The sequence below is a fragment of the Megalopta genalis genome, chromosome 7 (assembly GCF_051020955.1).
Source record: "Megalopta genalis isolate 19385.01 chromosome 7, iyMegGena1_principal, whole genome shotgun sequence".
In the NCBI taxonomy this organism is placed as follows: Eukaryota; Metazoa; Arthropoda; class Insecta; order Hymenoptera; family Halictidae; genus Megalopta; species Megalopta genalis.
The window spans coordinates 11699507-11725459 of NC_135019.1; the positions used below are offsets into that span (position 1 = coordinate 11699507).

Genomic DNA, 25953 nt, shown 5'->3' on the forward strand with positions numbered 1-25953 from the left:
CTTGCTATTAAAATCTATCAAGCTATTACCAACTTCGATTCGTTAAGGGAAATCTCTTCCGCAATCCAACTGTAAGATCGAGTAACACGATTAACTGGCGCGTGGAATTACCAAAGTTTCTTCTTCAACAGTTACAACCATCCTCGACAATCCGTTACACGGAATGCGTAACTTGTTGTTCAGAACGACAATTTTGTTTACATACGATCATGGCGGGTCTAGCGATTGTCATAAATAAACTACGGAAGTTTACTTACGTGAAGTATATCGAAAAAAATCTAACGTTAAACGTGAAATTAATTTCATTCGTAACGGAAAACAATGCATCGTTTCCGTTAAATTCATTTCGAAAATCCTGTATATTCTCAACTAGATATTACTTCTTACGAAATTTGATATCCAAACCGGGTTTATTAACGATTCGTGCCAGACATTCAAATTCAAGGTTTGAATTTTCAAAATGTCGGCTGCGAGTACACAGAATGTTCCGGGGAATAAACGAGTACTTTTCCTAATCGATATACTTCGTGGTTTAGTATGCTCCGTGCCAAGCTTTTTTTCTCGATTTTTCACATTGACCATTTGATATTTTACTAAAACTTGATATATTATACGTAATTATTAATTATCGTGTATATAACAATGAAACATCATGTTACGACCCATTCTTGTAATCGAAATTAATTCTTTAGTTCAATTGTTATAAACAATTTTTTTAGCTCATTAAATAAACATGTAAGCATGTACCATCGATGGTACAGGTGGCACGTTAAATAATATTTTCTATTTTTTGTGCATCTTACCGGAACCCATTCATTCCATTTCTTCAATGTGATGATCGCGGCAGGTTAGTATGTCCCATCGTATTTACAAACACGTGCGGCGCGCGTCGATGATAAGAAGAGGATTTCCGTTGGCGTACACGGTCTACATACGAAACGAGAGTATCTCATCGAATATATATATTAAAAGCTGCATTGTCGTGTAACAAAAAGTTCTCTTTGTGTTGAAAACGGAAACGGGCATCTCAGAGGTATGTATGCAGTTGAAAATGAACCGGCAGCGAGGCATTTAACGTTACAGGAAGTTTTCTCTGTTAAACAGACGTGAGCGCCTCCTGCAAGTTGCGCATCACAACCGCGAGGTCTCTGCACCGTTGCAACTTTTTGGCGCCAACTGACATTCGGAGTGCACACGGCCATTTAATCCAGTTTCTCACGACAATCGCGCACCGAGATCAGTACGTAAAGGATCGGCGATATTAACAACGGTCGTTCGACTTACGTTGCAGTCATAAAAACAGTTTCACGCCGGTTGTTTTAAACATAACCTCGGTATGGTTTCAGTGCCGCCAAGGAATGCAAGAAAACGGAGTGCTCCTGCTTCTACCAGCAATGCGAGCCAACCGAAACAGATTAAGAAGAAAGAAGGTGAGTTTTTCATTTCGTTGGCTTTCAATGATATTTTCGATCGATCCCATATACGATTTTTCGCGCGGAAACGATGGGAAATTATCTGGCGGGAGTATTCTCTCCAACGTAAAAAAACCACGATGCAAACATGTGTTTCGGAATAACGATCGATAAAATTGTTACGCGTCCCTGTCTGAAATCAGAATGTTACTTCTCCGTACGGTTTTCGTGTTCGCCTAAGTCGTGGAAAACGAATTTTCGCGACCAGCGTTGCGAATATCGCGCGTCGGATTTGTGCAATTAAAGGGGGGTCGAAAAAATATTTGCACGCTCGATTTTCCTTGGAGAGAACAGCCTGCAGAGAAGTGGAAATTTCATGTAATTTAAATGTTTCGTTATTCGTTGAAATAATATGATTGCCTATAAACGTTAGTGATTTACCGTTTGAAAAGTAATAGAAAAAAGAACGAAAATTTCAGAGCCAAGGGAAGAAGAGCAAGAAAAAAATTTGTCAGATGTTAACCAAGAATCGTTCTCTCTATTCGTTTATATGTATAATCTAATTTTTGGACCCACCGTGGGTAGCGCAGTTATTTATATGCAATTTTGGGTTTTACCTTTAGCTATAAAACCTGACTTACGCCAGTCTCGAGAGGGTGGTGTATTACTAACATTTGGACAAGGCGATGTGGGACAGCTGGGCTTGGGAGAGGATGTTGTCGAGAAGATTCGTCCAGCTGTTATTCCTGGATATCAGGATTATGTAGCCATAGCAGCTGGTGGCATGCACAATGTGTGCCTGAGGGAAACAGGAGAGATCTTAACTTTTGGATGTAACGACGAGGGAGCGTTAGGACGAGATACTTCTTTGGATGGTTCTGAAAGCAAACCAGATATGGTCAAACTACCTGGGAAAGTCATCCAGGTGACTGCTGGCGACTCCCATAGCGCTGCTTTGTTAGAAGATGGAAGAGCTTTTGCATGGGGCTCCTTCAGGGTATAATTTTGTATACTTAAATATTTTTATGATTATTTTTAAGCAAACAAGCATTAAATCCGAATTTGTTTAATAGGATTCCCATGGCACCATGGGTCTCACATCGAAAGGAAACGAACAAGTCCCGATACAAATACTGCCAAATGTAAAGATATTTAAAATAGCATCAGGTGCTGATCACTTAGTTTTACTTAGCGAACAAGGACAGATATACACATGTGGATGTGCCGAACAAGGTCAATTAGGTAGAGTTGCTGCAAGAGCAGCTAATAGAAACACTCGACGTGGTATGGATCCATTGTTAGTCCCGGGTTTAGTCAAATTTCATATTAAGAAGAAATTAGAATTCGGCGATATATGGGCCGGAACTTATTGTACCTTCGCTAAAGAACATAACACAGGAGATATATATGTATTTGGTCTGAATAATTATTATCAGATTGGTAAGTTCAAGGGAAACATACCATATATAGAACAATAACATCTTTATACAATATAAATGGTTTCAGGTTTGAAGAATCCTACAACTCACTTCTTTCCACAAATAGCAAGAACCTTTAGTGGAAGGACTTGGAGACATATTAGTAGCGGGCAGCATCATACCATTGCTCTCGACGATTCTGGCCAAGTGTTTGTTATGGGTCGCAAAGAATATGGTCGTCTTGGACTTGGCGCTGATTGTTCGGATGCGATGGAATTAACGTTAGTCCCTTCGTTAAAGTCGTGTGTTGACGTGGCTGCAGGTAGCGCCCAATCTTTCGCTGTTACTGATTCAGGTAGGGCATTGTTGTTATTGCTACTGCGTAACTCTTTCTTTCTATTCTATGTTAACATATACATAACTTTACAGGAGAATTATATGCTTGGGGCATGGGTTCGAGTGGACAACTAGGTACAGGAGAAGAGGAAGATGTAGAAGTACCTGTATTAGTAAAAGGCAAACAACTCGAAGGAAAGACAGTGATTCGCGTGGCAGGCGGAGGTCAGCATACGTTAGTGTTAGCAGTGACTCCTTGAGTAGGAGAAAATATACACCCGTTAATTGAAATAATTGTTTAAATTTGATGTATCACCATGTGATACAAAAAAAATTTTGCACTACAAAATCTATTCTATTTGAGTTATCTGTACGTAAAAATGGTAAGAGAGAGATTATAATGAAGAATATTTTTCACAATATATTGTAATTTTTGGCATTGATGAAACAAGATACTTAAATCTGTACATAAGTTGTTATGCCACCAAAAATGACATCATTGTGTTTGTAATGTTTAATATATAAATAAACATTTTTCTACATACAAGGTTTCAACAAAAAAGAATATATCAATGACTTTGAAACCTTTTTAACAGAATAATTCTGAGAACTTCCTATATTTTAACTTCTCGATTTTATCATTTTAAACAAATAGTTAACGATAATTAAGAAATATTATTTTATTCAAATCTATATAGCTAAATACAGAATAACTTTTTCCACGATTTACTCTAATCATCCTAAACTACAGAAATAGTTTATGACTGAAAACGTTGATATTATCATCTAAAGATGAATACTTCCGTCGTGGCTGAATTATCTACAGAAAAGGGAACTATTAAATGCGCAAGAAGAGGATTTACATTTACCATATGCTTAATAAATTGTTGCTTTATTTAATTTGCTTTAGGCTGTTCTGCAACTTTTCCTGTCAAGAAGTTTTCTTGTTGCACAGAAATCTGAGTTAGCTTCTTCCCAATGCGTTCATGTACATCCAGATATTTGGCAATGCAACGATCCAAGCATATGGACTCCCCTTTTGTTAATTCAGCCTCAACATATTTTGGTGGGATACATTTTCGATGGCAAGCTGACGTCATACGATTGTACATGTCGGACATCATCTCTATCTCTAATTCTTGCACCATCTTCATTTGATCCTCACCGAGTTGAGGTAAGCCAGCCATTTTTTAATTTAGTAATTTATAATTATGAAAGTTCTAACAGGTACTTTAGTTTGCAGTAGTAGCGTTTCGCAATCGTCGTCTTTCTTTCATTCTTTCATATCGTCTCGCATTTATATCCCTCTTTGATAGTACGAAAGAATACACTCCTACAACAGCAGCTAGAGTCCTATAAACAAACATCATAACACTTGATCTTTCGATAAATACATAAAATCATAGCAAGATAATAAGTAGGGGTAAATACATTAATATCACTTGTTTTCATTGAAATATTAATTCTATGCATATTATCTAATAAACGGTGAACCATGAAAGAAAAGATCACACGAGAAGAATAGTGCACACAATTGATTTAATTGCACATACCTACCATCCAATCCCTATTTTCGTTATATTTTGAAGACCCATACTTTTTTATCTTACGTTACAACATACTCTCGAATTACAAGTTAATAAATATGTGTACCTTTTACAATCATGCAACCATGTGCCTACAAGATCATGCGACCATGTGACTTCTCCAAGCTTGTAACCTATTTCAACTAACTCACTAGATTGGGCAGCGGACGAGTGAACCATGAATCAAACGACTGCATGAAGTTGGTCTGAATATATTCAAATATAGCAGATCGATATAGGTATTAGGAGTGAAATATGGAATCACAAAATAATAGTCTGGTATCTTTATTTTTACGAAATTATGATTCATAAAATCTGTCTTACATCACGTGTAATTAGTACATCGATTCTATTACTGTTTTTACATTAATGTATAATGCCAGAGCCCTATCTATTATATTAACTTAAATGACCGTATTAAAAATGCTAGAAATTAGTACTATTGCATATACGGTATTTATATCTCTTTTATTAGGGAAATTTAACAGCTAGAGAATATTTTCAGTGTATAGAAATATTCAGGAGATTCTTCGCCGTCTATATCATGGAAAAAGTATTTAATATTGTAAATATCCAGGACAGATGATTCTTACCGTTTTCCTGATAAGAGACTATGTTAAAAACGGCACGAATTATCAGCTACTGAAAATATTGAAATGACGCCATTAAACGTAGTGGCAAAACGCTGAAACTGTACAACGATTTAGTGTTAGTTTCCTCCGCTAGATGACGGCTCTTAAAATGTACAAACAGCGCCACTGGACCTAGCGGCAAAACGCTGAAACTGTTCGGTAATTTAACTTCACTTTTACATTTTAAGCTGCATTGACAAATGTCGCCATCTAGCGGAAGAAAGTACAACAAAGTTGTCAAACAGTTTCAGCTACTTGCCACTGTATCTAATGGCGCGATTTCAATATTTTCAGGTGTAGATAATGCGTGCCGTTTTTAACATAGTTTCTTACGAGAAAAGCGGCAAGAATCATCTGTTCTGGATATTTACAATATTGAATAAACTTTTTTTGCATGATATAGACGGAGAAGAATCTCCCGATCTGTATATTCTGTAATATATTCTGTAGCTGTTAAATTTCCTTGATTAAACACGATAAAATTCCGATTATCCGCCGTGCTAGAATCACAGAAATAACAGTTGTTCTTTATTTCGTTCCTTATTTCTTTATTTCGTTGTTTATTTCTTTATTTCGTTCTTTATTTCTTTTAATTCTTTATTTCGGCTTTATTTCTTCACTTCGACGAAAGTAAGACAAGTTCAACTCTCGCCGAAGTTACAACTAAAATTGCCTTGGAATGAAACAATGCTAAATAATAAAGCAATTCGGATAATCGAAACTCCATTGTATTCAGGTTCTGTTGACTTACGCGTTCAGTTCATCGCATTCCAGTTATTCATGCTTAAAGTACACTTTAATATTCTTGTTAGGTAGTCGATGTAACAAGGAGATTACGAGTTCTTATAAAATTCTATGGTGATTAATCTGGCAGGATTAACGACTTCAGAGAATCGTCAGGGTGTATTTCCAGCAACGCCGTCGTTCCAAAATTAAATGGCACCGCGATTCCGCTGTCAAGAACTAAACTACCGTCGTAGCACTGTGACCTGACTGTCAAATTGTTACAAAATCCACGAGAACTCAAAGATTTTGGTGCAGGCCATATATCGGTCACTATCATGTCTCTCACAGCATAACACAGTTTTAATTCCTCTGGAATGTAAAACAATAGTTAGCATACCATATTGTGTTAATGTTAGCATATCAACACCTACCAGCATCGAAACGCAGAGTGTTATTAAATCTGCTGCAGATTTGTTCAATCTCTTCCTTACTATACTGTTTCCTATCGCCAATAGTATTAATTATTTCGCGCACTATTTGCGGATTAACGCTGTTTATCGCCTTGTGCCACGATGTCGATCCCGTCCCGGTGCTAACGCACAATCCCGAGCTTTTTACAACATGATATCTCTCGTCGTTATCAACTTTGATCAGCAGATCGCTTGTTCTGGCTGACAACGCCTCTGCTATGAAAACCTGGATCAGAAGAATTTTGCTAATCGCTAAAAATTATGGGAGAGAAATTGCTATACGGAACCGAGATTTACTTCGTTCAACGCTAGCCAAGGTAAACGTCTCTCTTTCGGTAATTTGTTGGGATTTGGTTCGTCCGAGATTTCCGTGTTAACTCTGTAAATGAAATAGGCGAATGTTACAAATATTTTAAACGATGTCACTTGTCGCATAAATTGTTTGATTATATTACTTTCCGCCGGTAATAATGCGACACTTTTCGTGCGTATGGAAAGGTGGGGCCCAGATATCATCCCCCTGCAACGTGGTTCGGATTCTCCTCCTCATCAAGACACGGTAATGACCCGCCTCCAGCATTTCAAAAATATCGGGTATCCTGTTAGTGTATTTCTGCGGCAGCAACAGATAGCCCTCCGATCCCTCCGGATACGAATTAATGCCGATTATCGGTTTCTTGTTGTCGAATATCAAATTCGACGCGAGCAGAAACGTGCCATCGCCGCCGATTGGAAGAATCAGGTCGGCCCAGGTGAAATTCGACTGATCGAGATTCTGCCTGGAATATCGTCTTCGTTAACCGAGCAAACGTCAAATCTTTGCACACGGAAAATCGAAATTACCTATTCACTACTCTGTATTCTATGTTCTTCTCCTTCAGCAAATCGATCACCTGTTGCTGCACGTTCAATGTCGCGATGTGACCAGCCAACATGTGCTCATAATCGCTACCCCTTTCCAACAATTTCCTCTTCAATTCTGACTCGCTCAGATCGGGTTCTCGCAACTTTTCAAAATAATAACGGGACAATTTGCCAACGATGAGCACACGTTTCGGTACGAAGCTCGATTCGTTCCGAAGAAATTCTCGGAAACCGGTGCGAACATTATGTTTGCACGGTTGGAGGAATTTCAGTGCTTCTGTAATTAAAACGCGACCACCGTTCTCGTAAAGTTCTATGCCATTGGATCGTTAATGCGTAGACTGCGGATCTTTGTGCGAAATCAAAATTGTCTTCGTCAATTTCAACGAACATAAGTCAAATAGAAATTTCTTTCTTCCTTCGATGATCTCAGTGAGTTGAAAATAATACACTTATGCCCTTAAATTTTGGAAATAGTTTCGCTGTCTTAAATTTCACTTACCCATTTTTATTATAAATTAACGAGGTATAAGAATGATCTTACGCGCAAAAGGTCGAAGATCGGGCGGAAAAAGGACTAGAAAGTTACTTTGAAACAATAACTATAAACTGCTCTTAATATTCAAGCATACAATAAACACGAATTTTCATTAAGTACCGAGGAAATGATTAAACACAAAGAAATCCTAAACATTCCAGCTGTGAGAAAAAATAATACGGGAATGGTTTAATAATGTTCTATTGAAGGTAGTTATACAGGGTGTTCCACAATTATTTTAACAGCCGAAAATGAGGGGTAGCTGAGGTCATTTGAAGTAACTTTTTCCTTTGCGAAAATGCAATCTGCGGCTTTGTTTACGACTTATTAACGGAAAACACTGACCAATGAGAGGTGACGGCGCGAAGTTCGAGAGCCCGCAGCACGAGGCTTTGACAGATGGTCGGGACGGACTCGAGCCGCGTTCGAAGTATTGAACAAATCACGAAGCGAGAACTTTCCGGAATTTTTTTACTATGTAACAGTGATATTTTTAAGAAAAACACTGTTCACCTTTACTTTAGAACGTCTGAAGAATATTTACTAATTTTTCGGACCCGAGATAGTAAGTAATTTAACCGTGACGGGCGTTTTAATTTTCTAGTGTTACGTAGAAAAGAAATCCGGTAAGTTCTCGCTTCGTGATTTGTTCAATACTTCGAACGCGGCTCGAGTCCGTCCCGACCATCTGTCAAAGCCTCGTACAGCGGGCTCTCGACTTCGCGCCGTCACCTCTCATTGATCAGTGTTTTCCGTTAATAACTCGTAAACAAAGCCGCGGATTGAATTCTCGCTAAGGAAAAAGTTACTGCAAATCATCTCGGGAATCCCTCATTTCCGGGAGGTACCATAATTTTGGGACAACCTGTATGTATAAAGCGCTTCGAGGCAACAAGTCTCATCCATTTTCACGGGCACATTCTCTTAGTTTTACAATACTTCAATTGACAGTTTCTCAACCGACCATTGTCTACGAGAAGATGTCGCTGTAATCAGCTTCGAGTGTTCAAGTCGGTACTGCAGATTAATACGGGCCATGCAAGGTCGCAAGATGTTATGTCTGTCCTTACTGCTTATTGTATATGGCATGATTATTAATTACAAATGTACACGACACTCGTTCAATTTATCTCGCATAGTATCGTTTTAACGTCAACCTTGTAAATTACCATCAATTGTTCCGTTATCATTGACGAAATCGAAGTTCGACTATATCGCGAAGTTGCAAGTAATTCATTGTGTCCGATTTTGTTGAAGAGTACGGAGTCGGCGGAAAATATGCATTCTAATACAATTTATACCGACACCCCAAGGATCAATCGGAAACAGTGTTTTGTTTAGCTAGCAATCGTTCGAGACAGCTGACGACGCGCGTCCGCGACGGAATTAAAAGGTCAGATTTCAAATTTACTTACTGGCAGTTCTACGAAGATGGCCGTACGTCGTCATGGCATCCTGCTCGAAGGGTTCACTTTCGAATTATTTCTTACGAACAATGTGACAATAAAAACATTAGACGCGTCGGAACGTTTCTAACCTCTCTGCCGGCGACAGTACTGGATACCTAAAATCACATGTCAGCTTGGATACTTGCGCGTTCCTCGATTGGCGCGACAGAGAGATTAATTACCGACAGAGATAACAAAAACGCAGTATGGCGGCCGCGGAAAATCTGAATGCTTATTATTTTCATCTTCTCCCGAAAACGGGATAACACGCGAAAGAAAATAAACGGATATAAATCGTTCAACAAATATTGAAACACTGTATATTTCTCGCGTAGCTTTGACTCTAGCTGTAACCGCAATATGGCGGCCGTCGGTAATTCGAAATACTAAATTATCTTCGTCTTCCTTGGAAGAAAAATAATTTCTATCATTTTGCAGATAATATGGAAACTGATAAATTAATGAATAAATATTGAAATATCTTGTTCGATAATCGGAAAATATAAATATAATTAACATAGATTCCCCCGGACAGGAGAAAACTAAAGATAAAGTTGAAGATGAACTGTCTTTTTATCGGTAAAATAAGTTTCCCGCAGCGGACAATCTTCTTGTCTCTTAAATATTGAAATATCTTATTCGATAAATAATCGAAAAATATAAAGATAATTAACATAGATTCCCCGGACAAGAGAAAACTAAAGATAAAGCTGAAGATAAAATGTCTTTTTGTCGGTAAAATAAGTTTCCCGCAGCGGACAATCTTCAAAACAAAGTTCATTTTGTATCCCTCTTTGAGCAAGATTTGTACAAGATCGATGAGAAATTAATATGAAATTGAGGAAATTAAAATGTAAATCTCGATGCGCGCGCCGAGCGACTCAAATAACTCACAGAAAAAAGATTTCACTGTACAGATACACGCTTCGCTTACACTTTATTAATTCATTTGCAATACATTAATTAAGTCTGTTTAAATAGCATCGAGGCTACCTAACGTACGCCTTCGTTTTATACTATAGACAATCATCTAGCTTAAACACACACGCATGCATACGCACGCAGTCTTTCTTTCCGTCTTACGACAGACGTTCTTTCGTTCTGCTGGTCTCACTCGTTCTCTCGTTCGCTCTCTCGTGCCCTCTCTCGCTCTCTATCTCTCGCTCTCTCGTTCTTATATCTCATTTACGCGTAATTTTCTCCGTTTCCTCTTTAATTCTGTTCCATTATCGATATCATTTATCGTTATTGTTATTACCATTGTCATTATCATTATATCATATAATATACCATAAGATCGACGTTAAAAACTAAAATTCGTATAAAAAGCGTCGTTATTCATACTAACAATGTAACTGTACTATTTAAATAATAATTGAACCTTAAAAAATTATTTGTTCTTGTTGGTGGTGGTGGTAGTAGTGGTGGTGTGTCTGAATGTATGAAGATGTCTAATGCATCGGCTATAATACGAGGGTGCAAGGCGTGCATAAAGTGACGTACACATTTTTCACGCGTACTCTCTCTCTCTCTTTCTCTCTCTCTTTCTTTCTCTCACTCTTTCTCCTCTCGATTTTCATGTTTATTCGGACGTGGGACCCGAAGAACATCCGGTGAGATCGCGAAATGCCCCGATGTCGCGCTTCGAAATCATAGATCAACCTAAGCATCGCCGTGTTCTAATCGATTCTCCACGGGGAAAAAACAATGCGTTCGTTCGATGATTCGGAAAACTGCAATCAACAAAATGGAGAACAGGAACGAAACGTCCGTCGATAATCGTTCGCAAATGAACGTCGCGATGACAGTATTACGTAATGGAAGCGCGTTTTACTCGTTACGATCTCACCGGACTCGGTCGTTCCACGGTCGCACACACCTGGACAAGGTGCATTTCGTTGCACCGGATCCAGCGCACCCTGCAGCGTTCTTAAATCGTCGTTTTTATCTCGTAATCGTTTCACGCGGCATTTTTTTTAATAATCTAGCTAATACTTTTACATACTACGAATGTTTAGCACAATCACTACAGCCGAACCACTTCTCTCGATTTCCTCATTCTCGCCTTATTCCGCTCTCGTTCTCTCTCTCTCTCTCTCTCTCTCACTCACTCTCTCGCTCCGGATCTCTGTAATCTTCGTTATTATATAACTATCCGCTATTACGAGCAATAATGTACATCAATTACATAAAAAACAAGATATCATCGTTAACGGTTCTTAGTCGATCGTCTGTAGTCGCGCGATGGTCACACTTACACAGGAAGGTACCGTGGGTTATTAGAAACCCCCCCACTCCCCCCCATGAAATTACTACCGACACCATCATCGTCGTGTTCCATGCCTCAGCCTGTGTCTCATACAAACACCCCGACACGCACGATACGTTACATTCCCCGGGTTGTTTAAAAATCTTGTCTGCCTAATCTCGTCCGTCGCCTGCGTGGGTACACTGCGCGAAATTTACGTCACTATAGCCCTAGTCGAAAAACACTCGAACGTCGCTTTGTTTCCATTAAAAAAATCTCTCGCACTACGGGACAACAATAGAATTCTGTGGTTTTTTTTTCTCTTATTCGTTTACGTCGACAACGGTGCGCTCTCCTCCCGCGATTTGAGAACCGGATAAAAATCGGCAACGCTCTCGGATAAAATCGGTCTCGGCTAAAAAAAGCTCCATCGTTAAAAAGCGACCGGCGTTCGACGGCCTGACGAGCGTCGATCGAACTCCCCCCCCCCCCCCCCCGAATAGTATTGCTTTGTCTTTTAACGCGGAGAGAATCGGTTTCGTTGGAAGTGTTTCGCGATCGTCGAAGGTAACGAAATGCTGCTACACTATTTTTCCCATGGAATTTTCACGCCCTAGTTAGTCTACGGATTCGTTCTCGTTTAATGATCGGAAGGCTTCTTCTTCGTCTTTTCCTTTTTGTTTTTTCGGCAGTGAATTGAATAAAAACAATGACTCGGGACAACGCACGCATTCGAACTTTTGCAGTGTACGTGCAACGATCACGGCGAACGTGAATTTCGCGAGAACGTTCGAATCCGTTGTCTACTTCTCGTTCCATTTTCGCCAAGAACCAGCGAATCGTCACGTCCCATCATTTCCGTTTTCAACCGTGACTCTAGTGTACGAGAAAGCGAATCGAACGAAAAGAAATGATAAAATCGTATGAAAGATCTCCGTGGAATGGCATTTGAAATATCGGTCCTCGATCGACAAAGACTGACTTGACTCGACTGACTGACTGACTTGACTCGACTTGACTGACTGACTGCTTACTGACTGACTGACTGACTGACTGCTGACTGACTGACTGACTGCTGACTGACTGATTGACTGACTTTGACTGACTGACTCGGTCTCTATTGTATCTTGCTCTGTAGCATTAGAATGTTACCCCTTTGTCTCGTGCTGATTCGATCGCGCGCGGGCAAACAGGTGTTTGAAACGTGTGGGTGGTGAGAGTGTTGCAAAATGTTTCCGTGTGACGTGACTATCTATATAGTATACATGTACACTATATTCATTATTTATACATATATATAGAGAGAGAGATTTATATATATATATAGATTTATATACGTCTCTTCTCTGTATCTTTTCACATTCATTACTTTGCAAAATATTTCTTTTGCCGAAACCGGACTCGGCGCTAAGCCTGTATGATACAATTCGCAAATTACACAATTCTCTCTCGCGCGCTTTCTTTCTCTCTCTTTCTCAATCTCTCTCTCTCTCTCTCGCTCTTTCTCTCTCTCTCTCTTTCTTTCTTTCTCTCCGTTTCTCTTTCGTTCGCTTAGGCAAAAATTCTTAAACTCGGGTAAGTACAGTGACCATCGTCGTGTTTTCCATCCGACACTTTTGTGTTTCAATTTCTCCGGCTTCCGGCAGACGTAGGGTTTCCCCCGCAGGCCGGAAGTCGCGGGTGTCTTAGCCTCCGTAAAACGGAATTCTACGGAATTTTTCTCGAGAGAGTCTCTTTTTTCTCCGTGAAGCTCTCCTCGGCTTCGAAAACGCTCCTAACTTGGAAACGATCCCTAGCTTCGTTTTAAATACAGAACTTTTTTTCGCTCGGCGGAAGCCGCACCTCGACGAGTCAGGAATTCGAACGAAGGAAAGGGATCCGCCTCTCTCTCTCTCTCTCTCTCTCTCTCTTTCTCTGTCTTTCGTCGTTCGCTACGGGAAGGTGCCAGCCGTTTAAGAAGGGATGCTTCGCCAATAAGGGAGGACTATTTTCTCGAGTATCGAACCTGCGGTAGTAAACGCGAGAAGCGCCGCCGACGCGTGCGTCGTTCACGCGTATTTTCGTAGGAGGAGGCGAGTTGGACGCGCGCGCGTTAACGACGAGCCCTCACAGAGTGTTCGCACGATTCGCACGGGGTCTCTCTACGGTAGTCAGCGTTTAGGGGTCTCGTGGAACGTTAGGGTCGGCCGCTAGAACGAGGCCGACCGGCGACACAGGGCGATCAACGCGGGGATGGTTGATTAGGTTGATCGGTTGGTTGGTTGGTTGGTTGGTTGGTTGATTGGTTGATTGGTTGGTCGGTTGGTCGATTGCTCGCCTCTCAGTCTCAGTGTTCGACGACTTCCGGACGACGACGACGACGATCTTCTCTCGTCGAAGGAGGAGGAACGGGGGGAGGGCTAGCCTTCTAGTAGTAGAAGTGGGCAAAACTGTTGCAGGTGTTGCGAGATCGAACCGAGCCTCAGCTATGTGTTTGTGGATGCGGAGGTGGCGCGCCGGTAATCTCGGTCCAGCGCATTTCGAAGAAACTGCGCATCCCGTGTCCCGCCTTGCCCACGGGACTGTCGTCCTCGTTGAATACCTCGCAGTTGATGAACATCTGTCTGACATCGGCGCAAAACTCATCGCGAGACTTGTACCTGTATCGAGAAGCACTCGTTGGAACATGTTTGTCGGATTTTGGTCCGTTTTTTTACGTTTTTTTTTTATTTTTATTTTGTCGATCGAAGCTGACTGACGGGATTCAAGTTAGAGAGCTTGCTAGAGATCTTAGAGATGGGTGGTATGTGTGTGTTTTTTTTGGTCTTATTTATAAATGGACTTTTTGCTTTTTTTAGATTTTTTTTTTAGTAAGAAGTTTGTTTTTTTTTTAGTTAACTAGGGTAGTAGTCGTTGGTACGCGTGCAACTTACACGGAGTCCTGCAATTTCTTCTTGATCGTACTGAGATCCATGGGCGTTTTAATGATTTTCTTGTAGGTCGGGAACTGTTTGGTGTTCACCGGCAAAAGGAACGGCCAGGCCTCGTCCTGTTGCTCCAACTGTTCGAGTAGCACCTTACACGGAGCCAACTCTCGTTGCTGTTTCTTCGTGAGCGTCCTATTGTTCCCCTCCTTCCGTGGCGACGCGGTAGGGGTTGCCGGTTCCGATGAACTGACGTCCTCTACGTGCGTGTTCGATGCCGTTGACGGCGTTGGACTGCGACGCAAAACAACAGAGAAATTATTTGCACCGTGTAGCTTAGCTTTCTCTTTCGCAGGAGGTTTTTTGTTTGTTTGTTTATCCGTTTTTTTTCGATTCACAAAAGCTTCTGGACGAATGCGCTAAGACTCGAGCGTGTTTTACGTTTGTTTTTTTATATTTTTTTTTTTGGTTTTTACTTTTTTGTTTTTTGTTACACTTTTACTTTCTATATATGTACTTTTTGTCCGCTTGAGACGGGTACGTTGTTTCTCGATGGAGCCGTTATCTCGTCTCTCTGACTCTTTCGTCTTTCGTCTCTACTGTGTTTTACTTTGTCTCGCCATGTTTTTTTATATTTATTTATTTATTTATTTATTTATTTAGGTTTTTTCTATTCCGCCTCTCGCACACTTCTCGCCGTGTTCGTCCCCTAGTCATTTTCGAGCAACTCATAGAAGCCGAAGGCCAGCTCTACACCGTTACGACGAATTTCTCTGAGAAACTACCCATCCCATAGTCCGATGATCGTTAAGCAACACGCTGCACGGGGGTACAGGGTGTCCCTACGAAGGGACCTGACACACGAGATATAGTTCTATAGTTCACAGGGCGCGTTCAGAGGAAACGACGGGGGGAAAAAGCCTAGTTCTCTATTTTATATCGGTGATGTGTCTCACACACACTCTCTCTCTCTCTTTTTTACGTAGAAGCGTTATTACAGCTAACACCTGTCGTGGAACACCCTGTATACGGTATATAAATACTTCCATACAACAACAATTTTCTCTTCGACGAGTGTACGACACGGGCCGAGGATATATCTATATATGCATATGTACATAAAATTATATAGAAGTCGGTAGTAGAATCGCATATATATATACTGTGTGTGTTTTGCGTGTGTATTCGTTCGTTCGTTTCGATACCGTTTTTTTTCTCTAACTGTACTTTTTGTTCGTACTCGATACCGAAATAATTCAAGTTCACCATTGTTCGTTTGTCGAGTAGTTCTACTTGGTGTATCGTGAGGTTTTCAAGCCTGATCAGCTCTGTGTCCAGTGTGTGTCTGTGTTTGTGTTCTGTTCCGTCTGCTTGTACATTCGTAATGAAACAACGTTGTCAAGCCAGCGAGTCGACAATGTTTGTTTGGTTTTAACGTAATCACCTAGCTGGTGGATGATCTGAACTTTCACTTTCTCTGGTGCCTCCCCCTTTGGTATGACTCCTTCGACTACTATTCCTCTTCTTTGGTTGTTTACTGTGGCAATTTGAACAATACCATTTACCCCTTGGCATCTGAAACCATAATCCAGCGTTAGCCAATGGATCCCGGCTACATGATTTCACACGATATTATCCTACGCAGGATAAAATGGCAATGATTTACGACAATCGCGTTTCGGTGAACGTGCAATAAGCATCACTCACTTTTGGCATAACAGGATTGTGACAGTCGGTATGATAAGCGCGTGGGCAGAGTTCGCACAGCACCAAGTTTTTACCAACCCTCTTCCCGCACACCAAACAATTCCGCTCACCTGTAGCTTTGTTCATGCACTCGTGACAATACCTGAAAACAATCGAAGCGATCTGTCAGTGGAAAATACGACGCTGGATAAATTCCATGGAAAATTAAAGTACATTTTCGATATAAGATTGCAGTTTAGATTATTCGTCGAATACATACAGGGTGTCCCAAAAATGTCTCGCAATCCGAAAGTGGCGGGTTCCTTGGGTCATTTGAAGCAACTTTTTCCTTTACAACAATTTTCTCCGAGGCACCGTTAACGAGTTATTAACGAAAAACGGTGACCAATGAGAGGCGAGATCAGCTGCCGCGAGCCGGCCGAGCCAACGGCGCCAGCGGTCGAGCGGTCGAATCTCAGCTCAGCTGGCGCGAGCCGGTCGAGCCAACGGCGCCAGCGGATCGAGACGGTCGAATCCCAGCTCAGCTGGCGCGAGGCGACCGAGCCAATGAGCGGAACTGGGCTTCGTGCGCTGGTTGACTGGGCCGCCTCGCGTCAGTCGTACTCGATTCTTGTTGATCACTGTTTTTCGTTAATAACTGGTTAACGGTGCGTCGGAGAAAATTTTTGTAAAGGAAGAAGTTGCTTCAAATGATTCGAGGAACCCGCCATTTCCGGATTACGAGACATTTTTGGGACACCCTGTATATCGAATCGTGGATACTCACCAGTCACCATCAGGAATGTTTTCCATTTTTGGACGGAAGCAGTAAGTATGGTAGCCACGGTCACAGCCATCGCACAATAGCAACTTATCCTCGTTGTCTCCGCTATGACAGAACTGGCAGTTCTGTAACAGAAAAGAAAGCTCTCGCATTTTATTATCTCGCGTGGCGTTCGATGATATGATTTCTAGATGAAATCAAAGTGTGACGTTCGAAATGTTTAAGCGCTGTTGGTAAAGCGTTCAAAAGAATAAAACTATTACATCGATGCAATAAATGTTAATTGAAAAGAAAAGGATCATTCACCGAGACAGAAGAATTAAAATGGGATAAAGCTGATGCCCAAATGTGTCCGGTTAAAAAAAAATCACTAATGCTAAATGCTGTATATACATCTTCATCGTGCAACTCGGTCCCGTGGTTCAACATCGTGAAAATCATATCGGATATCTCGAACGAACGAAAAGTTTGCATTCGATATGCATTTCGCTTGGAACAACAGGAGAAACAGGTGTAATGAATATAAACAACGAAATCGGATAACTCTGCGGAAGGAAAAATACGAAGCGTTAAAAAGGAAAATATTACTAGATGATATAAAGCGGCATATTCCTTGGCATGCTACCGTTACGTTAGACTCTGACCACCATCCGATGCATTTTAACGCATCATCGTATCTGTTCATAATCGTCGGAGCATTATCATCAACACACGATTTCTCGCACGCTTGTATTTCCCATTGATCAAAGTTGAACGGAACTAAACGATAATATATATATATAACAGCTGCCGCATCGTTCACACCCGCAAATAGACTGCCGAAAGACCTTTTACCATTCGAGACGTACATAATATATGTATATGTATAGATATATATATATATATAATATAATAAAGTGCCACGCGAAGAGCATTTCGTTTAATATGAACAACATAACGAGCCCTCAAACGAGCCTCTGTAGAGAACCAATTAGTCAAAATTAAAACCGATATGCTCTCTGTGGTTCACTGTGTGCGGGACGGGCGATAGTTTTACGCAAGGAAATAAAGGATAGCTTGGTTAGTAAGTTAGTGCGAATACCCACAGAGGCCTGAGAAGTAGTCAATAGCTGATTGTACTGATTGGTAGCTTTGAGTGAGACGCAGCGGTTTCGTAGCTTGACGCAGACCGAGTTTCTAGCTGGTGTTAGACTCACAGCCTTCATGATGCTCTTGTCCCAAGCGATGCTGGCCTCCAACATGTATAGCGCCATGGCGAGCTGAGCCGACGTGTGGGCTCGAGCCGTTGCATCGCGCCAGTTGTTCAACCCCCTGGGCGTTGTCTCCTCTTGAGGCACCGGGGTCTGACTGTTCTGATCCGAGTTATTCGAGTTCGCATTCGCGGCCGCTGCTTGTTCCGCCTTCAGGGCTGCCAGATTCGGATCTCCGGTGCTAGAACATCACGAGTCATTCGAAATCTCATCTAAAATTCTGGGCACCTTGCGAGATCGCAGCGTCGATCGGAGAATGTCCTTACCAGACTCCCAACGGCGGCTTCAGGTATCTCCTTTCTATCGCTGCCTCCAAGGACAGTAACCTCTGCCGTGCCTGCTCGACGGCGCTGATCTTCTCCATCTCGTTCAGCTTCTCGATCTCCTCGGCCTCCTCGGTGCCCGCCCGCGGAGGGAGCTTCCAGCCTTTGACCTGCATGCTGGCGTTCGCGACCTTGTCCTCGAGAGCTTCGACCTGCTCCAAGAGCTGCGCGTCCACCCGCAACGCGACCTGCTCGCTCCAAATCTCCGGATTGTCCGGCTTCGGGATCGGGATCAGTATGTCGGGTTCGTCGGGTGTCGCCTGGAGTTCGGTGGCGGTCAAGTTGCCAGGGTCCACGTTGATCCTGCCTGTCACTGCCAGGAAGGACTCCATCGTCGCCCACGTGGTGCGCTTCAACTCCTTCTCGCGCACCCCGCGCGAATGGAGATGCTCCAGCAGCTCTTGAAACGTGTCGACGTCCGTTATTCTCCACCAGCCGTACCGCAGATCTAAACATTGTGATATCGCAGCGTTAGTTCGAGTTACGTCGTTCGGCTAACAGAAGTACAGCAATGTCTCCCTTACTGACGCTCAGATTGTCCACTAAAGTGGATAATTTGGGAGATACGATTATTCGAGCCTTGCGGCTCATTTTTATAATTGTGGACAATTTATAACTATAACAATAAACCGTAAGGCTCGAATAATCGTATCTCCTCTCTTCCCAAATTGTCCATTTTTGTGGCCAATCTGGGCGTCGACTAGAGAGACATTACTGTAGGTGGTTCTACCTTTTGGTACAGGCTTGGCTTCTCCGGGAGGCGGCAGACCGTGCACCTTCAGGTACTCGAGCTGCACCGCTTCGTCTTGGGTCAGGATCAGGGGGGCCGGACTGTCGCACCTATCGTAGTTCGGGCTAGCCGGGGGTGGGAATACTGGTATTCTGAGTTCAGTCGGTTCGGCTATCCCGAAGATCTGTTTGGTGCTAGGTCCGGGCGTGTCGCAAGTTTCGCGTGGCAGAATGGAAAACCAGCTGGACTCGTTGCTGTTACCTGTGATTCAAAGTGAAAACAATAGTAACGGATCCGTAGCTGGGGTAGGAATTGAGCTAATGAGAGTGGTATGAGAGGGGGAGAGAAGGAGAAAGAAAGAAAAGAGAGAGGAAGAGAGAGAAGAAAGAAATATAAGGGTCACAAGTTCAAAACCAAAGAGACAGTGAAGATATAGACTACTACTACTATACTACAAGAGAAAGTGTAGATATAGAGAAAATGGGAAGAATTAAATAGATTTATAGTTCTCTAGAAAAATAGTATAACTTAGTTTAAGTCAATGCAATTTAGTATTAAGTATCATGTATTAAAGTAGTATGTAACAAAAAGAAAGTTGTAAGCCGGAGGTCATTCTAAGTTGAAAGGCGAGGATTGTCTCAAACGACTAAACAATAATAATAATGAATCCGAAGCCATTAGCCCAATTCAAAAGAAACGAGATCGAGGCTTACTCGAGATGAAAGTGCCGTTCAGCTCCTTGCCGTTATGAAGATTGTTAACATGGTTGAACTTGTCGCCATTTGGAATAGTTTCTACGATCTTGTCCTCCATCATCTTCACGGGCTTCATGTCCTCGTCCATGTCCTCGTTCTCCTTCTTGGAGTCCTCGACCATGACGTCTACATCCATATTAACCACCTCGGTCTCCTGCTTGATCTCCTCGGACGTGACGTTGGTTTTCGCGTCGCTCATGCCGTCCACCTCGTGTTTCCTTTCCTCCTTGATACTCGTCAAGTTCTCCGTGCCGCAATTCTGCACATGTTCCTTCTTACAGTTGACGTCCTCCACCTCCGGCTTCGTTTTCTCCAACTGCGGCTTGACGTCCTCCTCTTGATCGTTCATGTTGTATTTCTTCTCCTCCTTGACGTCGTTCGGCGCCTCGTTCTCCCGATTCTCGGAGTTCCCATTGGTGTCTTCCTGCTTCGCTTTGGGCTTCTCCTCGATCGGCATGTTTTTGTACTTTTCATCCAATTCCGCCTGCAGCTCCAAGGTCTCCGGCTCCGCGCTCTCCATCGCCTCGACGAAGATGCCGCCGGCGCACGCTAGCTCCCAGTATCTTCTCCAGTACCTGTCCTGGCCGAATATGTGCGCCCGGAGCTGCTTCGACGAGCTGTTCAGCTTCTGCAGCTGCTCCTCCGACTGTTTCAGCAGCTTGTCCAACTTCTTGCCGAGTTCCTCGCCGGATAAATTCTTGTCCTCCTCCTTGAACGCGCAGGAGTCAGTAGTACAGATTCTAGAAACATTAACATCTCGAAGACTTACCTCCTCAGGCTGAGTCCCCTCGCTCTCGTTCTCCGACATGTCTTCAACTTCGTCCTCGTGGTGACTCTCGTCGGGCGTGGGCGTCGTTCCCACTGCCGTCGACGTCGAGTTCCCTTCCTCGTCGACCTCCTTCTTCTCTATGGTGATCGTGTCCCCTGTCTTGTTCACGATCACGCCAACTGCCTCCATCCTCACCTTTCGGCTATGCAGTTGTCTGAGCCTGTGGACACAGACCAAAAGTTTAGCTTCGCCCAGAGGACCTGGCTAGGTCTATTTCAACTTGTTGGTAGGGATGGGTTCAAGTTTCGTTTCATGGGCTTCGATCGATACCCAAAAGCAATAATGTCTCAATAATTATACTTGAAACGTATTCGCTCTATACAAATAGATATCGAACTCTGAAATGAGGACCTCCAGGTTTCGAAAAGGGACTTAGAACCTTTTACAAGTACTACCCGAATCTTGAAGATCAGAATCCTGTAACAGTTGCCTTCGCCAAATACTTATATAGGGTACGAGCACCTTGTCGTTGCAGGGGATGGGATCAAGTTTTGTTTCATGGGCTTCGATCGATACTCAAAAGCAATAATGTCTCAATAATTATACTTGAAACGTATTCACTCTATACAAATAGATATATCGAACTCTGAAATGAGTACCAACAGGTTTCGAGAAGGGACTTAGAACCTTTTATAAGTACTACCTGAATCTTGAAGATCAGAATCCTGTAACAGTTTCCTTCGCCAAAGTACTTATATTGGGATCGGGCACCTTGTCTTTGCTAGGTATGGGATCAAGTTTCGTTTCATGGGCTTCGACCGCTACTCAAAAGCAATAATGTCTCAATAATTATACTTGAAACGTATTCACACTATACAAATAGATATCGAACTCTGAAATGAGTACCACCAGGTTTCGAAAAGGAACTTAGAACCTTTTATAAGTACTACCTGAATCTTGAAGATCAGAATCCTGTAACAGTTTCCTTCGCCAAAGTACTTATATTGGGATCGGGCACCTTGTCTTTGCTAGGGATTTGATCAAGTTTTGTTTCATGGGCTTCGATCGATACCCAAAAGCAATAATGTCTCAATAATTATACTTGAAACGTATTCACACTATACAGATAGATATCGAACTCTGAAATGAGTACCACCAGGTTTCGAAAAGGAACTTAGAACCTTTTATAAGTACTACCTGAATCTTGAAGATCAGAATTCTGTAACAGTTTCCTGCGCCAAAGTACTTATATAGGGTTCGGGCACCTTGTCGTTGCTAGGGATTTAATCAAGTTTTGTTTCATGGGCTTCGATCGATACCCAAAAGCAATAATGTCTCAATAATCATACTTGAAACGTATTCACTCTATACAAATAGATATCGAACTCTGAAATGAGTACCTCCAGGTTTCGAAAAGTGACTTAAAACCTTTTATAATCTTGAAGATCAGAATCCTGTAACATCCTTTGCCTCCACCAAAGTACTTATATACAGGTTGCCCCAAAAATGTCTCGCAATCCGAAAGTAGGGGATTCCTGAGGTCACTTGAGGCAACTTTTTCCTTAGCGAAAATGCAATCCGCGGCATCGTTTACGAGTTGTTAACGAAAAACAGTGACCAATCAGAGGCGAGATCATTTGACACGAGACGGCCGAGCCAATGAGCGGAACCAGGCTCCGCGCACTGATTGGCTGGGCCGCCCCGCGCCAGTTTTATTGGTCAGTGTTTTTTATTAATAACTCGTAAACGAAGCCTCGGAGAAAATTTTCGCAAAGGAAAAAGTTGCTCCAAATGACTTCAGGAACCTCCCATTTCCGGATTGCGAGACATTTTCGGGACACCCTGTAGGGATCGAGCCTATCTCGCAGAGGTTCGAGTATAGTTACAGTATTCTCGATCTCGTGTCCAGTCGTTGCACTCACTTTCTGATCTTAGTGTCCAGGACGAATCTCTCCTTCCTGAGCTGAGCGACGGTTTCCAAGCTCCCCTCGATCTGCCTGATCACAGCCTTGTTCTGCAGCAGCTCGTTGCATAGAAACGCGAGCATCTGCGCCTTGTGCGTCGGGTTCAGCGCCAGGAACGGCTTGTCCCTCAGCCTCTCGGACATCCTCCAGGTCTCGTTGTTGTGTAGATGTTCGTAGAACTGAGCGTTCTTGCCCGAGCAGGTGGACGCGTAGTCGCCGCCGTTCTGATGATGATCGGCGAACTTCTTGTCGCGTTCCCTCTCGAGGCAGACGCCGGTCAATGCCTTCACCTCGCCGGTCGCGTTCGCGTACAAATAAATCCGTAGCACCTCGCTGATGTTCGCGTGCGTAATGTCAGCCTGTCGGAGACTCTGGCCGAGGCCCGTCGTGTGTCTTGCTGGCTGGGGGATGCCGGGATCTTCTATGGCGCAGACCAGAAGGTGCGTCATCACCGACAGCATCTCTTCCTCGGCTTCCTCGTCGTTCAGCAACGCCAGCTGGAGACTCTTCAGACTCGGCAGCGAGTCCATGTCTGGGGAGACAAATTCTTTACTTCCGGGACGAAGCGGAACGATTAGAGACGCGATTGGGTGGGAAATGATCGCTCACCGAAGCCCAGGGTTTCCCCGAAATTGTGCAGAAACTCGAACACCATCACGATGTCCGAGAAGGCTTGACCGGACAGCTTGAGCCCCGGCAGTCTCTTCAGCTCCGGCAACGCTCTATGATCTGGAACCAGGAGCAATTCGAGATTCGACAATATGGTTCCCTTCTACTAGAACAAATGCCTACAAAATCGAGAGGCATTCGGCATAAGCTTCTTCGTTTTAATCGCTTCGCCTTTAAAATGGGCCAACAGTTTTCGCGAACGGATCACAACTATGGTCCTTTAATGTCCTCGCTTAATTTAAGTTCTTTGGAGTCCTGAAGAATCATAGCAGACCTATGTTTTATGTACAAAGTTGCACATGGTGTGAGCAATAATCCGAGCGTTGCTCGGCTTTGTCAACTTCAATGCTCCTTCTCGATTTACTAGGTCAGTACTGCCCTTTAGGATCTCCTTCTATTCATCAAGATTTAATGCGACTGACCTTTTTTACTGGACACTTCAATTCGTTATTGACAATATAGCGATAATACAGACACTCGCGCAGCCAATGTCGCAAAATTTAAAACGAGTTTATACAGACTGTTCGCTCGAAACGCTGACGAAAAGCCCAATGAAAAAAGTACTATTTACAGCAATGTCTCTCTAACTGACGCTTAGATTGTCCGCAAAAACGGACAATTTGAGAAGAGGAGATACGATTAATTTAAGTCTTGCGCCTCGCTTTTATAATTACCGATTCTCAACAAAACTACAAACGAGACGCAAGACTTGAATAATCGTATCTCCTCTTCCCAAATTGTCCACTTTTGTGGATAATCTGAGCGACAATTAGAGAGACATTACTGTACTGATTAAAATATACGAAAATTTGTCAATGATAGGAGTCTACCAGACCTCCACGTGCGTACTCCTCCCACGTGAGCACCCTTGGCACTAGGTCTCCCACGTGGTTACTCCTAGAACTAGACTTCCACGTGGGTACTCCTAATTAATATTAATATTGCTTTCTATTCTTTGTCGTAAAAATGAATGTCTACCGGAATATATAAATAGATGAATGAATAAATAGATAAAAGTTAGTTGCAGAGTCGACCTCGGTGAACTCGAACGACTCGGTGCAAGCGTGTACCTGTCAGCTCCATGTCCTCGACAGGTTTCCTGATCTGTTCGATCAGCTCCATCTCCATCTTCCTTTGCTCGGCGCGCTTCTCTTTCGACGCTATTCTTTCGGCCCTCGCCTCGAGACGCTTCTTCTCTCTCTCCTCCATCTTCCGGCGGTTCTCCAGCGCTCGCACCAACGCCATGTGCTGTCTCCTTCTCTCTCTCTCCTGCGGTACACCCAACGAAAGGAAATGAACGGGGCGAATACGCGAGCCGTGTACGCGTTCATGCAGCATTGACAAAATAGGTCTCGTGACAACTCGTTCGAAAGCACAACTTTTGACACGCACGGGCTACGGCAAACTCTACAACCGTCCCAAATATTACTTCTCAGGAAGCTACGCATGGCAGTGATCTATACACGGATGCAATGTAGTAAACTCGTCCAAGATCTGTTCGTTTCTCCTTCGGTCAGAAAGTATCGTGCAAACTGTTACCCAACCACACTCCTCGATTATGTGTCGGCTAGCAGCGATCGTTACGAGCCGGTGAACGGGTTACCGTCGCTTTTCCCGCGTTCGGTATGCTCGATTCGAGGCACTGTCTTGCAAATTTTTCCGAGGCTGTCACCCAAGTGGCGAAACTTATTTTTTTTTAGGCGATAAGTTAATAAAGTTAGGAAGCATTTCATCTGTTTATCTTCTTTCGCTCTATAGCGTAGCCGGTCACTGTGGGGTTGACCAATTGCTGTGCCTTTATTGCGAGAAGATGATTACATTTTTGTATTCTTTTATTTTGTCCATTGTTGAAGAAAAAAATGTAATGCGTCTTGCCCGAAGACGAAGCAAAGACAAAGGTTGCCCCACGGTAAACGGCTCCATTGTTTAACGAGCTCGTTAGATGCTCTCAGATTTAATTTTAATTTTAATTTAATATCATTCGATAAATATACAGGGTGTCTCAGGTTTTAATGTTCAAACTTTGTCAGTATATTCTATCGCACAAAGTATGAAAAAAATGTTATGTAAACATAGGTCATATAGAGCTTTATTAAGAAGTTATAACAAAAATTCAGAATAGGAATAGTAATCAACTAAAAAAAAATAAAAAGTAAAAGAAAATCTTCGATCGCGATGTCAATCATGTATTGTCAACAACGGTTATTAATACGCGTTTCGAAATGTATTAATAAACATAGCTTACATAAACACACGGCATGTGCTGATCTATTCAAGCCAATGCTGGCAGTAACAGCAAGTTGATACTATTCCTATATTCTGAATTTTTGTTATAACTTCTTAATAAAGCTCTATATGACCTATGTTTACATAACATTTTTTTCTTACATTGTGCCATAGAATACACTAACAAAGTTTCAACATTAAAACCTGGGACACCCT

The 25953-nt window shown here is 42.6% G+C and overlaps 4 protein-coding genes across 17 annotated transcripts in view; 1 reads left to right on the forward strand and 3 right to left on the reverse strand.

Moving 5' to 3' along the window:
• The first annotated feature begins 879 nt into the window (after nucleotides 1–879).
• On the forward strand, nucleotides 880–3713 carry Rcc1 (Regulator of chromosome condensation 1). The gene is made up of 6 exons (XM_033472742.2): nucleotides 880–1033; nucleotides 1105–1430; nucleotides 2036–2409; nucleotides 2486–2852; nucleotides 2919–3185; nucleotides 3260–3713. The coding sequence occupies exons 2-6, from the start codon at nucleotides 1337–1339 to the stop codon at nucleotides 3424–3426; spliced, it is 1269 nt and encodes a 422-aa protein (XP_033328633.2). The 5' UTR covers nucleotides 880–1033; nucleotides 1105–1336; the 3' UTR covers nucleotides 3427–3713.
• Nucleotides 3714–3831: 118 nt separating this feature from the next.
• Tim10 (translocase of inner membrane 10) lies at nucleotides 3832–4886 on the reverse strand. The gene is made up of 2 exons (XM_033472745.2): nucleotides 4724–4886; nucleotides 3832–4519 (listed from the first exon to the last, which is right to left on the reverse strand). Exon 2 carries the CDS (start codon nucleotides 4351–4353, stop codon nucleotides 4063–4065), a length of 291 nt encoding a protein of 96 aa, XP_033328636.1. The 5' UTR covers nucleotides 4354–4519; nucleotides 4724–4886; the 3' UTR covers nucleotides 3832–4062.
• Nucleotides 4887–5021: 135 nt separating this feature from the next.
• LOC117221641 (NAD kinase 2, mitochondrial) lies at nucleotides 5022–9597 on the reverse strand. The gene is made up of 6 exons (XM_033472744.2): nucleotides 9398–9597; nucleotides 7424–7721; nucleotides 7036–7359; nucleotides 6878–6959; nucleotides 6542–6806; nucleotides 5022–6479 (listed from the first exon to the last, which is right to left on the reverse strand). Exons 1-6 carry the CDS (start codon nucleotides 9429–9431, stop codon nucleotides 6247–6249), a joined length of 1236 nt encoding a protein of 411 aa, XP_033328635.2. The 5' UTR covers nucleotides 9432–9597; the 3' UTR covers nucleotides 5022–6246.
• Nucleotides 9598–10334: 737 nt separating this feature from the next.
• Nucleotides 10335–25953, reverse strand: part of LOC117221835 (bromodomain adjacent to zinc finger domain protein 2B) — a 396271-nt gene continuing 380652 nt past the window's right edge. For 13 of the 14 annotated variants that reach the window (XM_076523808.1, XM_033473108.2, XM_033473112.2 and 10 more), the window contains 13 exons: nucleotides 24582–24780; nucleotides 23452–23571; nucleotides 22801–23374; nucleotides 20879–21098; nucleotides 20068–20818; nucleotides 19355–19615; nucleotides 18568–19072; nucleotides 18137–18482; nucleotides 17055–17176; nucleotides 16289–16430; nucleotides 16026–16156; nucleotides 14591–14875; nucleotides 10335–14317 (listed from right to left, as the gene is read on the reverse strand). In XM_076523808.1, the coding sequence (XP_076379923.1) occupies nucleotides 14140–14317; nucleotides 14591–14875; nucleotides 16026–16156; nucleotides 16289–16430; nucleotides 17055–17176; nucleotides 18137–18482; nucleotides 18568–19072; nucleotides 19355–19615; nucleotides 20068–20818; nucleotides 20879–21098; nucleotides 22801–23374; nucleotides 23452–23571; nucleotides 24582–24780 (3834 nt within the window). In that variant the 3' untranslated portion in view covers nucleotides 10335–14139. The remainder of the gene's footprint in view (nucleotides 14318–14590; nucleotides 14876–16025; nucleotides 16157–16288; nucleotides 16431–17054; nucleotides 17177–18136; nucleotides 18483–18567; nucleotides 19073–19354; nucleotides 19616–20067; nucleotides 20819–20878; nucleotides 21099–22800; nucleotides 23375–23451; nucleotides 23572–24581; nucleotides 24781–25953) is intronic. The other variant, XM_033473118.2, reaches the window with a different exon arrangement.